This window comes from Corythoichthys intestinalis, chromosome 4 (genome assembly GCF_030265065.1).
Source record: "Corythoichthys intestinalis isolate RoL2023-P3 chromosome 4, ASM3026506v1, whole genome shotgun sequence".
Lineage (NCBI taxonomy): Eukaryota > Metazoa > Chordata > Actinopteri > Syngnathiformes > Syngnathidae > Corythoichthys > Corythoichthys intestinalis.
The window spans coordinates 42,544,151-42,559,135 of NC_080398.1; the positions used below are offsets into that span (position 1 = coordinate 42,544,151).

Below are 14,985 nucleotides of genomic sequence, written 5' to 3' on the forward strand. Positions count from 1 at the left end.
CACGACGTCAGATTTGCTTGGCTCACTGTAAAGAGAAAGTCACAGGTGCTTCGTCATTGCGTTATTTAAAGTTCATTTATTACAGTTGCAAATTTGACAAACGATACTAGTATTTACGATAGCTTTTTTTTTTTAAGCCGAAGCACGCGTGCAATCTAATTTAACGGTGCTATGCCGTTTATTTAAAACGCCTTTGTTGTGCTACCTGAAGAGACGCTCCGTGGAATAGAATGAAGTTTCAACTGTTGCTGCCTCTGACTTTAGCGTTGACTGTGACCTTGGTGGTGGTCATCAAAAGCCGCAAATTTGAGCACGACAAAGTGGACAAACAGAATAAATTTGAGCTTAAGAAACTGAAAGTGAACGACGACGTGTTGGGAGACTTGCAAAAGGAAAAGATTACCCTGGAGAACAAAATCGAGACCGGCGAAAAGGAATGGAAAGCTCTGAAGAAAGATGCGCAGTTGAGTGAACAGACAGCGCAGAAGAAAAAGAAAGAGGTCGTAGCTTGCCAAGGAGCTGTGGTAAGAACTTCACTGTTGTAGTACGTGATCACTGGTCTCAGATAAACACTTCAAACTACCTTCACTGCCTCGAGATTATTAACCCTTTCATGCACAAACTATGCCTCTTTTTTTTTTCTTTTTTTTTTTTTTTAAACCCCATTACTGGACACTAATTTGCTGCCAATGACGGCACTAGACGTCCATTCCATTCGCCCCTCGCAGGCAAAATGGATTGGACGTCAAGCACCGTCAATGACATGTAATTAATAAAATACTCCTATAGAAAAAAAGTCTACTTTAGAGTGATACTTAGGGCCACAACCAGAGTGCATTTTTGTTTTAAATAATTTTAATTGAATTTAAATTTGATTAACTAGTTGATTCATGAATTTATTGATAATTATATAAAATATTAGAGGTAAATGGAAGAATGATTTACAATCAAAATATTAATAACAAGCAGTGGTGTTACAAGGATGTAGGTGTGTGTGGGCATTAGTCTTACCTGGGGGGAAAAAAAAAAAAAAAGCTACAATGCTCAAGTAGGCCGAAATCCAGCGTAGGGCGACTGCACCTTAAAACATATTTTGTTTTCTCCTTGAGATAACTGTTGTTGTGATTTGGTCTAAACCAGTGCTTCTCAATTATTTTCTGTTAGCCCCCCCACCCCCCAGAAGACACGTTCCACGCCCACCCTAACTCTCTGCCACCACTGTAAATATACTGTAGTATCATTTGTATATAAATTCTTATTATTATAAGTACAACTCTGCATAACATACATTGTGTTCTTTTTAATATTAAAGAAAAAAAGTAATGTAGATCAACTTACAATAAAGTGTAAAAAACAAAAAACACACACATACACAAAAAAAAAAAAAAAAAACACATCCATTTTGTAAAAATACACCCAAGATACATTTTTTGACCGTTTGGTGCAGAAAAATAAAATTTAATAAAATCAATAAATAATAATTAATTAAAAATTGATTAGCAACATTAACTCATTAGGACAATATGTCGAACAATTAGACCGAAAAAACAAAAATTAATACAACAAGAAGTGTCATTGGACAGAGGGACAGTTTTTATTTTATTTATTATTATTTTGCACTGAGCAGCTTCATATGCCACCTTATATGATGCTGACAGTGCTCGCTGGTTTACTGATGTAACACTACCAAAGCAGGAGGATTGTTGGCAATATTTGGCACTCGCTGAAAAAAAGTAATTCCTGCTGTCCGCTGCGAAAGTAAACAGTCTGGTCTTTCCTCGTCTCCCACTGTACTAAAACTCAAAGCCAAAAGCCTAATGCTACATAAGCTTCGTCATATTTCCTTTTCTAAGCTTTTCATATCTCCTGAGCTCTTTGCTGTGTGCTCTTGTTTTGTTCAAAAATACTGCGCACACGCTTAAAATGAGAGTGGCACTGCCACCAACTGAGTGGATGTGCAATTACACTTAATTCAGTGAGTTTTTTTTGGGGGGGGGGGGGGTTAAAGAAATGTCTGCATAGGCTGCAAATAAAATTATTTTTAAAATAATGATGGAGAAAATATATATTTTAATTAATGAATAAATGCACAGTCGAATTAACGTTAACAGTAGAAAACACATATAGTACAGGAGGACCTTATCTCTAAGCAGCTTCCTACTCGAGTTTTGCAGGTTAGTCCACACAATTTATTGTTATGCTAACTGTGATGCAGGTTGGACTTTCAGTAGCAAAATTAATGGCGTGTTCCCCACCTCCACAACATTGATGTCTACTCACAGTGGCTGGTGCTGCGGCTGGCCGAAAAAAAATTCAAATATCCCTCGTCTTTAAAAGGGTATGGAGGAGGCGGCATGTTGACATGTATTTCTGTTGGGGTGGTTTGAGTGTGTGTGTTTGTTCTAGTTATCAGCCAATCAAACGTGCGTTTGAGGGGAAAAATGGACCGGCACATTCAGCCAGTGAAAAGTGATAAATGTAAGTCTGAACACAATGAAAATACAGTAATTCACTTAATAATTAAAGGGTCGATTCTATTCTTACAACATCTGGGAAGACCTTATAAATTGTTATCATTAATAATTATCATAAATTATCATCATTATATAATTCAAATAAGGTTGCTTAAAAGTAGGTGGGGTCAATTTGAGCATCCTGAAAAGTTGCTCGTGTCATGTCCCTACCATCCCTATGCAAACCTACGCCCTTGATTGATAATGATAACTGCTAATATTTACGGCGTTTTTATGACCAAAAATAGTCACTTGCCATATAAATGGTTAAAGGTCTTGAGTGTCAACTTTTGAATAGCTGTCCACGGTAGTGACCACCATCCCTAAAGTGTTTTCCAACCTTGATTGAGCCAAAGTCAGTATTTTACAGCAGCAATGCCTTCTCTATGCCATTTTCAACGATGCGTCTGTGGTTTCACCGGATACAAAACAAGGGCTGAACCGGAAGTAGTTCAGTCTTGCGGTCAGACTTCTCTAGAGCTCGGTGTGAATGCATTTGGCGACGGCAACGCGCGCGACACGCGTTGTCACGCGTTATTTCGCGACCGGTGTGAATGCAGCTTTACAGCACACCACGCCACTAAACAAATGGCACAAAAAGTATACCGATGGAAAGTAAACATTGAGGCTTTCCTATTTATTTATTTTTTTGCTGGAACTGGGGCCAAAGTCTTTGTGGAAGTAATTATGAACAGTTCCAAATACCAGTCATTGTTAGCACAACACCTACAGGCTTCTGATAGGATATTAAAAAAAAAAAAAAAAAAAAGATCCAGGAGAAGCCTATCAGAACAACTAAACTAATTTTAGGGTTTGTCAGAAGTACTTTAAATTTTGGCAAGTGTATTACCCTCAACTTTAAAATCAACTTCACTATAATTATGTTATATCTGAAAACAGCAATGTCTTTAGTTAAAAGTGAGGATCAACATCCTGTCTGACAAAATTAAGTCCTGGAAGTGTTTGAAAAAGTCTGCGGTAATGGACCTTGGCCACTGGGTCTGGCCTCCTCTGGTTGCGGAAGTGAAGCAGTTCATATGGACACTATTCTAAACTGGTGCGAAGCAGCTCCGTGGTAGAGTAGTTGTCCCCCAACCCATATGTTGTGGTTTCGATTACCTGCCTCGGTGACCTGGTCTATGCATTCTTGAGCAAGATACTGAACCCACGTTGCTCCTGATGCTGTATCGTCACTAGATAAAATGACAATGCAAGTCCATTTACCATAAACTGGCCGATTTCACCATCAAAATAAAGCCTGGTTGAAACTTTGAATTTGGACCATATTGGAACATAAATCCTTTATGAAAACTGTTCAGGAAGTGATTTTTCTGAGCCACAATTGTTAAGTCGTAATCTATCTCTCACAAAAAAAAAATAATGAGGGAGCGGGGACCACTTGCATTTACGGGATCTCTCAGGTCTTCACACAGTCAGCAGGGCATGGTAGGGTTCCCACCCATAGACTAACATAGAGACGTACATATACCGCTTAAGTACACCATATATGGGCTTTACGAGCGGCAATTGAAAACATGGTGGCTATCATGGTAGCACACTGACCAGTGATAATCAAGCTTCAAATGGAAACAGTCTATGGTTAAAAGATGGTGTGAAAACTTGTGCAAACACATCTCGGTTGTTTATTTTAAGTTGTGCTCTCGCAAGTTTTTTTTTCTTCCAACTGGCTTTCAAGCCAGGTTAGGTCCTAATAATGAATGGTCGGAAAATTTTTTGCATGACTTTCACAAGGCGACGTATCAATATTAACTAATTTAATAGTTTACAATCGCTAGTTTAAAGTGCTTGTGACACGAAAAAGCATGTTTATTTCATAATACACGCGGTATTTTATGCTCCTGAATGATATGGACCGCTTGGATGTGTGTGGAAGCGATCGCTATATTTATTTAGTTTTTTGAATCCCGCGCCAGGAAAATGAGTGACTTCCGGCTTCGGTCTCGCATTGAGGAGGAGGGCGCTGTGACGTGTACGGTAGAAGACGTCCTCTTCTCGCTACAGTGTACTGTTGTGTATGAGGACGAAGGATTCAGCTAATTTTGCGGATTAATACTTTTATTTTTTGCATCACGCCAGCCAAACGGCTGCAGAAAAATCATTCTGTATGCGGGAGAGGCGTATGCGCCTTTTTGGAGTTTCAAAAGGTTCCCATTCACCGTGGATATTTACTGTGGGACCATTGGACTTACAAGGAAGTGAGTAAACATCTTGTTTTGTATTATGTCAAATACGAATACAGTGATTACAAAGTAAACACTATAAAATTCCTTTAAATAAAGGACTACTTACGTTTGATCATTGATAGGCATGTAAAAAGCTATCCTCACGCTCATTAGCAGTTAGCTGTTAGCACGTTAGCTACACAACAATTCCAGCCACCCTCCTCCAGGGAACGAACTGTAAATTGCTCTCCGCCGGGCGGTTTGCCGATCCGCAAAGAAACTCGACAACCGGGTCGTCATGTCAAATAATCCAGGCTAGTTATGTGTGATTTTCCACTTCGAAGACTTTGAAACATCCCTCGGTTCGGGTTAGCATGTCGGCTAGCTGTCACTCCTTCTGGTCCGTTTACATTCTCCGAAGCCGGGGAAGGGAAATGACATATGTCCGATTTAGGTGTCATAAAATATCGTTCGGCAGGTGTGACAGTAAAGGTAAAGTCGACAGTTTTGACCATTATGGAGTAATTTTGCCATGTCGTCTTGAATAAATGGATTTTTATTATTTTATATTCCATTTAGCACAAGTTATTTGTCATGACCATGCCATTTATTTAGCAATTGGGGAAAGTACTTGGGTAAAAAGAATATCCTGTAAAAATATTGAAGTAAAGAGACAGAAACAGTGACATTTTGCCGCTCTCTTCGTCGCGTTTTCCTCATTGTGAATAGTTCCCCCTCGACGGGCTGACTGGTCCTTCTCAAGCCATTTATATAGCTATTGGGGAAAATACTTGGATAAAAAGAATATCCTGTAAAAATATTGGGAGTAGAGAGACTGAAACAATGACATTTTGCAGCTCTCTTCGTCTCGTTTTCCTCGTTCTGAACAATTCCCCCTCGACGGGCTGAATAGTAAAACCGATGAGCCTAGTCTACCGCTGACGTCATCCACCTGTTGGGGACGCTAAAGCCCTATAATTGTAGGCGTGGCTAACCGGCAGATTAAAAGACTAATTTCTCGTCATCTGCGCTTTGCTAAATTGTTGTATATGGTCGAATCGTCTCAAAATATGATTCTAATTCACATAATAATGCCATTTAAGACTTTTTTTCTGGTGTCGTATGCTCTTTAAACATACAGTAATTACCCTACGAGAGACAAACGGTCACCAGTTCACTCTGTCGCTTCAGTAAATAAACAGTAAAACAATAAAAAGTAATACTAGTAAGCACATTTATACACCAGCTGCCCATGGCCAACATTCACTCCGAGTCATTCAAAAAGATAGAAACCACTCAGGCAATGCCCAGCCGTTTAAAGCCATACACACCGAGTGGACAAAAAAATATCTGCAACACAAAGAAACATAATTTTATTTTTGATAAATAAAGGTTTTTCAGTTTTTCAAATATTCACTTCTAAATTATTTAATATCTACATCCCTACACGCAAGAGAATGATAGCTTTGTGGCCTAAATTTTATAATAAGTAAATTTATGTAAGATCTCTGTGAGTTTCATATTTTGAATTGCTCTCCTGAAGAAAAATGTTTTGTGCAATACTGTTTTTTTTTGTATGATTAAAATGTAGACTTACTACCTATATGATTGTGTAAATTTAAACTGTTAAAAATGATGTCTGGTGGGTTAAAATTAACAATTAGTTAAACGGTAACAATAGATATTGAATATTGACATCCATTCAATAACCTCATAGATGTTTTTCTCTTGGACCACCAAAACATCCTCCTGTAGTGCCAAAACTTTACCCTGCACTCCTCTTAACAAGTTTGGAAGGTCTGTTATATATTTAATGAAAAGCTTAAACCTGCTTAGCTATACAAATTTGAGTGGTGATCATGTAGTACAAGAATATACCGTCTTTACAATGGACCTTTTGTTCTTGAACAGTAGAAAGATGTTCACAAGATTTTACTAGAGATTATGCATGGGTTTGTTTCACTGCAGCAGATCAAGATCTTGTGAAATATGTTGCTGACTTGCTCTTTCTTTTGCTGCAGAAATCATTGAAAGACGGAGTGATGGCACTACAGGTAGATCTCAAAAATCTCCAAGGTAAATATGTGTAGTTTTCAAGTTGAATGTACAATCCAATTCCGATTTTTTCCAATCCAACAAGGCCTTTTTCATACGTGGACATAATTCCAATATGCATCCATTGCCTTCACATTACAAACTCTCATTCGTACACATCCAAACTAGACGTCATCAACAAGTGAAATGCGTTACCATTTTGTAAACATACAAACAACATCCCAAAAAAACGGCAGATAAAAGTGCAGAAACTATCTTTTATCTGTTGATACCGAACGTGAAGTTATCATGCAAAAAAATGTCGACTCTGGAAGCATAAAATTCTCAAAAATTGCTCCAAAAGCATGACGGCTAGGACCTCCAGAAGGCACCATATTTATTTCCTTAAATACTGCGACATGTGACAATGGGCCACACGTGTCACATTGCGCATGGGTGTGACATCATGGAAGTGTTCCGTTCACCCCGCGAGTTGCATAAATTTGTACAATATGAAAGGCTATGCAAAAATTTCGGAACTAACAAAAAATCCAAATTGGGGCCAGCGGTTGGAGTGTAGCCTAAAATCGGTGACATTCCTTGGTCAACTGTTCCTTTTTTTTCCCTTTTCTTTTTGAGACGCCACACAGAAGAGTGATGTCTAAAAGTGCCAAATTTGAATGTATGGAAAATGTATGCCTACCCTCCAGCTACAGGACTGCGTGTGCATATATCTGCTTAATAACAACCCGCAAGATCTTTATCGGTCAATCAAGTGCGTAAATCTACCTGTGTGTGTCAGAATAGTTTACTTTCCCTGATGTGTGCTAAATACTTACACTTACACGAAACACAGTGACGTAGTAATTAATTGGACAAGCTGATGTGGAGTGTCTCCCTTGTGTCTATTCACACAGCAGAGATCCTAACACAAAAAAACATAAAACCCCAAGGGAATATCTATTTTTTCCTGATGGTAGGCATAGTTTGATAGCTAACTGCACATAGGAGTAGAAATGGACCATGTTTTATCACATGAGAATAAATTGTGTGAAATAGCCACTGATGAAATGACGGCGCTCAGTTGGGGCAAAGGGATAGAGGGGTACCCTTCCAGGATGGCCAGGGTGCAATGGATGCTGAGTAGGCAACATTTATGACAAAATACACACAGGATTAGCTAAAACAGCACGAGCATCCATATACAGGTACAGTAGCAAGATGCACAGCAGGTAGAGGCCTCGGAAAAAATGGCCTTTTCTCAGGACACAACTCTTGGTGTAGCATCCTCAGAGCAACCCTAGTGGGAAAGTAGTTCATCTAATATCTTGTCCCAGTCGGCCTTCGCAGAACCATTAGTGTGAAGTAGCAGCTTCTGATTGAATTCCCCACCACCTAGCCCACTCTCCAAGCAGAAGAGAGGAGGGAAGAGTGAAGAAAGGTGGCAGTAAAACAGACATATGCGTGTCTTAAATAATTAAGAGAGCAAAAATACACAGCATGCCACTGTATATATTAAAATTTTTTGGGTGGGAGATTGCCGACTCAAGAAAACTGCTTAATGGCACTTTATCATGTTTGAAAAGGCCATGACTTCTGCAGTGTCATACAAATGTTTACAGTATCGCATTCACTTTAAATTTTAACACATCAAAATTTAAAATTTAAACATTGGAACTGAAGGAGCAGCTGTAATTTTTAGGTAGGGCATTACAATAATACTATAGCCAAAATAGGGAATGTTTAAGAACCTGCTTTTTTTTTTTTTTTTTTTTTTTTAAGCTCTTACTATACATTTAACAGTAGTAGTAGTTACTACAGAAGTAGTTTTTTGGTCAGCAAGGAAGTAAGGTGATAAGCCATATATAATATGTTATGAAGTCGAGTAGTAATACTGTTAACTGGCTTGCTATCAAGCTGCCTGGCTATCAGTAGCGCGATAAGGCAAACATTGTGTGACTTATTACATTTGCAGAATCAGAGGTGTTTTGACCTGCTTTCATACAAGTTTGAAGTACTAATTATTAGTGGACTTCCCAACTATTTTCCAAAGCGTATTTTATATACATGGAAACAGGGGCGTCACTAGGGTTAAGAACATGGGGGGCTCAACCCCCCAGGAGGTCCAACTTTCAAATGCTGTGAGAAACTTTGTTGTTCCTGTTGTCCTGAACCCACACCAAACCGTGACCCCCTACATATTGTACCTTGACGTGTGCATCGTCACACCCATATTTTTCAATATGCAGGTGAATCTCAATTTTCTGGGGGAGGAAAATTTTTGAACAGGAGGGCATTTAAAAAAAAAAAAAAAAAAAAAAAGTTTTTTAAACAGCAAAACCCTATCTGGAGGTGAGCGCACTCGAGAGCAGAATTACAGACGCCATGACTAACGAATTATTATCGCGTACTTACCTCGCGTACTTACTTAGTGAATGGCCACAGCTTGATTTTTTGGGGAAATTTTTTGGGTGAAACATGGTAATATGACAAGGGTCGCGATGCAGAAATTGCAGACATCAAGGAGTGGTCGAGATGTTCTTTTTCATATAATTACAGACGCCATGACTTTAACGAATTATTATCGCGTACTTACCTCGCATACTTACTTAGTGAATGGCCACAGCTGGATTTTTTGGGAAATTTTATGGGTGAAACATGGTAAAATAACAAGGGTCGCGATGCAGAAATTGCAGACATCAAGGAGTGGTCGAGATGTTCTTTTTCATATATTTACCCTTTTAATTTTTTTTTGTCCATTTTCCTTTGTTTGGATTGATTATTTATCATCCAACATATCTGGTAAAATGCGAAAGTAACAAAAAAATAAAATCAAGCGATAGCTATGAGGCAGATATCAGTGACTTTTTTACAGACACCAAATTTTTCATTCTGACGTAATTTGTTTAAGTTTAAAATATGTGAGTGAATGAGTTTTTTATTTATTTTTTTTAACAAAATATTGGACATCGAATAATGATTCCAAGCTATAAATGACAGACATTTTAAATAATAAATATTATTACTTACCTTCTTTTTATGGCTGGGTTGAAACAAAAGCGGTTGCGCGACGTCTGTAAACGGGGGTTTCCAGGGTAAAAGGGAGAAATTAAAAATAGTTTGGGGCTTAATGGGCCATGAATCTGCTCTGGCAGCATACAGACATATTGTTCTATCAACCACAACAGTTCTTTTGGCTTAAAATACAGCAGTTTTTATAGAGGGTTGCAAGAGCAGAAACTACACTCAGGTGACTTAAAGACCCCCAATTTAGCTAAATTTCAAAATTGTCCTACATGCATGTGTGACGCATCATTGGAAAGCTTAAAATCTCAATTTTCTGGGGGAATAAACATTTTGAACAGGAGGGCATTTAAAAAAAATTAACACAGCAAAACCCTAAGAGCACGCGAGAGCATAAATAAAGACACCATGATTTTAACGAGATTTTAACGAGGGGAACGCCGTTAGAAAGTCCGTTATACTCTAACGCCGCTCCGGTACCGATTGCGAGCAAGGGCACAGGGAAAACACAGAGTGGATTTTCAGTGATGTGGGCATTCTCTATTTGGACGACGAACTGATGGGGCTTTCTACCTTATTCTATGAAGTGAGGGAAAACTGACAAATTTTAAATATTTAAGTTAATAATGATAGGTTATATGATTATTGATTTAAACAAATATTCTGAAATGTGTGCTGAAACCTAACTACGCCACTGCATGAAAATATTTTATGCTGCAGTTATTGCTATTGCGTTCAATACGTAATTACAAGAAAGGATATTTTTTTGTCTTATTGTAGCATCCTCACAGCCAGATCAGTACTAATGCTAAAAGCATCTTTTTGGACTTTTTTAATTAGAGACGTAAGTGTTAGATGTTTGTAACTGTGTTCTGGCATTCCCGTTGATTGTACAGGTTCCACCCAGTCTGTTATGGCTCTGATACTACCCCTTAAAAGTGCAACTTACAATGTTTCTGCCATCCACACTAAACATAAAAAAGTGTTTTTTGTTGGCTTAAAGAGCATACGACACGAGAAAAAAAGTCTTAAATGGCATTATTATGTGAATTAGAATCATATTTTGAGACGATTCGACTATATACAACAATTTAGCAAAGCACAGATGACGAGAAATTAGTCTTTTAATCTGCCGGTTAGCCACGCCTACCATTATAGGGCTTTAGCGTCCCCAACAGGTGGATGACGTCAGCGGTAGACTGGGCTCATCGATTTTACTATTCAGCCCATTGAGGGGGAATTATTCAGAACGAGGAAAACGCGACGAAGAAAGCCGCAAAATGTCATTGTTTCAGTCTCTCTACTCCAATATTTTTACAGGATATTCTTTTTATCCAAGTATTTTTCCCCAATAGCTATGTAAATGGCTTGAGAAGGACCAGTCAGCCCGTCGAGGGGGAACTATTCACAACGAGGAAAACGCGACGAAGAGAGCGGCAAAATGTCATTGTTTCTGTCTCTTTACGTCAATATTTTTACAGGATATTCTTTTTATCCAAGTATTTTCCCCAATTGCTAAATAAATGGCATGGTCATGACAAATAACAGTCTTGTGCTGAATGGAATATGAAATAATAAAAATGCATTTATTCAGGACGACATGGCAAAATTACTCCATAATGGTCAAAACTGTCGACTTCACCTTTACTGTCGCACCTCCCGAACGATATTTTAGGAAACCTAAATCGGACATATGTCATTTCCCTTCCTCGGCTTCGGAGAATGTAAACAAACCAGAAGGCGTGACAGCTAGCCGACATGCTAACCCGAACCGAGTGATGTTTCAAAGTCTTCAAAGCGGAAAATCACACATAACTATCCTGGATTTTTTGACATGACGACCCGGTTGTCGATTGTCTTTGCGGATTGGCAAACCGCCCAGGGGAGAGCAATTTACAGTTCGTTCCCCGGAGGAGGGTGGCTGGAGTTGTTGTGCAGCTAACGTGCTGCTGCTAATGAGCATTAGGAGAGTTTTTTACATGCCTATTAATGATCAAACGTAAGTAGTCCTTCATTTAAAGGAAGTTTGTAGTGTTTACTTTGTAATCGCTGTATTCGTATTTGACATAATACAAAACAAGATGTTTACTCACTTCTTCGTAAGTCCAATGGTCCCACAGTAAATATCCACGGTGAATGGGAACCTTTTGAAACTCCAAAAAGGCGCGTACGCCTCTCCCTCATACATAATGATTTTTCTACAGCCGTTTGGCTGGCGTGATGCGAAAAATAAACGTATTAATCCGCAAAATCAGCTGAATCCTTCGTCCTCATACACAACAGTACACTGTAGCATGAAGAGAACGTCTTCTACCGTACACGTCACAGTGCCCTTCTCCTCAATGCAAGACCGAAGCCGAAAGTCACTCATTTTCATGGCGCGGGATTCAAAAAACTAAATAAAAATAGTGATCGCTTCCACACACATCCAAGCGGCCCATAGCATTCAGGGGCATAAAATACCGCGTGTATTATGAAATAAACATGCTTTTTCGTGTCACATGCACTTTAAAGTTCCTCATGTAATTTGCAGGTGAGGCGAGTAAAGAAGTGGACTCATGGTTTGCCAAACTGGAATCATTGAGAAAGGAACTAGAGATGCCTAGTGCAGTGTGCGCCTTTTTGAAGAATGGAGTAGATTCTGCAAAGTATGCACTCTTCAATGGACATAATGTTTGTCTTTTTGCTTTGCATAACATTACTTTCATCAGTGCTAATTTAGCCACTCAATATGTCTCTTTTACTCTGAATGGTGATCAAATGGGAGCTAATGTTACAAAGACACTACGACAATGCCTCATGAAATGACGTTTGAATTCACATCTTTAGCAACTCATCTTTCTTACTCTTCTTTGCAGTAAAATGTGTAGCAGTAAAGCAGAAAAAGAAATGGAAGAGAAGCCCGAGGCAGAGGCCCCAAAAGCCGAGGAGCCAAAGGCAGAGGCCCCAAAGCCTGAGAAGCCAAAAGCAGAAGCCCCAAAACCACAGAAGCCAAAGGCTAAAGCCCCTAAAAAAGGAGCAAAGGGTCAAGGACTTTGACACTGAGTAGCACAAGGAAGAGGATTCTAAACATGGAAGAGACAAATAGTTTGGGCATTAGCACATAAATAATGTGTAACATTACAACTTTTGAAATATTTTCTACCAGTGTTGCACCCCAATTGGATATTGCTATTCAGTTTCATCATGTTATTTATTTTTGTTGAATAAATAGAACAGTCTTTCAGCATCTGTTTGTTGCAAATGTGAACAGCATGTTTGAACAGAATGGTTTATTGTCAGATAGGACATTAGATTTGTAAGGAGTACTCGTTTTACATCCTGTCTGACTGGTACTGTAGGTGTTAACCTTCTCACGTAAAAATCTTTTGTGTGATCATGGCTTGTAACAAGGAAAACAAAGTCGATTATATACAATGGAAGAGGAAATGACCCACAGAAAAAGAAACTAAACAGCTAAACTTTTACAAACACTGTGCGTGTGTGTGTCTTAGTGTAGACGAACCCTTGATATCACACGTTTTCTGTTGTTGTATTGCTCAGGACATTACAGGTGTATCTCGGATAATTACAATATTGTTCAATATTATGAGTATTGAGGCACCTGCCCCTTTCCCTCTGATGTCCAAAATGCCTTTTTGTAATTTTCTGATTTTTATTTTTTGCTGTTGCACGAGTGTGTTATCCTTCTGAAGCATTTGTGACATTAAAATGTCATTTAACTGAGCTGGGAAAAATGTATTAAAATACTTTATTAAATGAGCAATAAAGTCATAAGCGTTTGACTGGAGGAGGTGTGAATTACGGAGGGAAATTGCCAAACTAAACATACATATGACAGCATCAAAGCTATTTGACTTTACTTTTTATTGCTTTTTGTCATTTAACCTTTTGTTCCTATTTGACTTTGCCCCAGCCCTGTACTCATCACATCTGTTTGAGTGAGTGTATTAAAAAGTGGCCTCAGGCTCTCAAATAGGCAATCAAAGGGCTGTCATTCCGCCCCAATAGGCCCACAAGGTCATTGCAGGGGTGCGTACAGAAATGGAAGTGCCTGTGGTAGGAGGGACTGACTGGAGTGGTTAGTCAGACTGACTTGGTGAACATGAGTAACTGATCATAAAGAGAGACTTTTATGGTCTTTTTTGCATTCTATTTAAAGCCTCGCCTTTTATCAGGTATTCAAAGTCACTTCCAGGACAAAGTCTTACCTTGCTATGATGGAAGCTCTAGTTGCAAAAATGTGATCTCACACTTTGACACGTTGAGGTTGCCTCTCCTCAGGGTTTATCAGTATGTGTGTTCTGTAAATTTGAAGATTCTCTAAATAATAATATGAAATAAAAATGTATAAAGGAGGCTAATATCCATATATACCATCATAAAAAGACAGCATTCATTCAGTGTATCACAAAAGTGAGTACACCCCTCACATTTCTGCAGATAAAAAACGTACAAAAAAAGCGTACATCCCTAGATGTCCAAATTGAGTATTGCTTGTCATCTTCCCTCCAAAATGTCATGTGACTTGTAACAGGAGTGCTGTCAGCATTGCTGCAGAGATTGAAGAAGTTGGGGGTCAGGCTGAGAATGCTCAGACCATACGCCACACTCTACATCAAATTGGCTGTCGCTATGCGGGCTTTCTTGTTTACCGTCTTCTGAAGAGGCTTCCTCGTGGGGTGACAGCCATGCACACCAATTTGATGTAGAGTGGGACATATGGTCTGAGCACTAGTAGGCTGACTCACCACCGCTTCAATCTCTGCAGCAATGCTGACACCACTCATGTAATGAGTCACATGACATTTTGGAGGGAAAATGACAAGCAGTACTCAATTTGGAGATTTAGGGATGTACGTATTTAATAAGGGGTGTACTCACTTTTGTTGCCAGGGGTTTAGATATTAATGGTTATATTTTGATTTATTTTGAGGGGGAAATAAATTAACTCTATTATATAAGCTGCACACAGACTATTTTTCATTGTGTCAGTGTCATTTTGTCAGTGTTGTCCCATTAAAAGATATACTTAAATATCTGCAGAAATAAGGTGGGTGTACTCACTTTTGTGATACACTGTATACCATCATAAAAAGACAGCATTTACATATATATATATATATTACAAATATCACTACATTTAAACCTACTATTCACCTTAGCTACAGCGCAAAATTTCTAGGGGAATAATTTGTAAATGTTATGACAATACAGTATCAATTACAACG

At 38.7% G+C, this 14,985-nt stretch overlaps 1 protein-coding gene across 1 annotated transcript; it reads left to right on the forward strand.

Annotated features, from left to right (window-relative positions):
- On the forward strand, window positions 1–14,637 carry LOC130915457 (uncharacterized). The gene is made up of 4 exons (XM_057835481.1): window positions 1–524; window positions 6,718–6,772; window positions 12,288–12,402; window positions 12,613–14,637. Exons 1-4 carry the CDS (start codon window positions 231–233, stop codon window positions 12,791–12,793), a joined length of 645 nt encoding a protein of 214 aa, XP_057691464.1. The 5' UTR covers window positions 1–230; the 3' UTR covers window positions 12,794–14,637.
- The last annotated feature ends 348 nt before the right edge of the window (window positions 14,638–14,985 follow it).

Excerpts from the sequence above, each read along its gene's own strand:
- LOC130915457 (XM_057835481.1), top strand. The coding sequence starts at position 231 with ATGAAGTTTCAACTGTTGCTGCCTCTGACTTTAGCGTTGACTGTGACC. Across the intron at positions 525-6,717 it reads TAGCTTGCCAAGGAGCTGTG|AAATCATTGAAAGACGGAGT; the intron begins GTAAGAACTTCA and ends CTTTTGCTGCAG. Across the intron at positions 6,773-12,287 it reads AGATCTCAAAAATCTCCAAG|GTGAGGCGAGTAAAGAAGTG; the intron begins GTAAATATGTGT and ends TGTAATTTGCAG.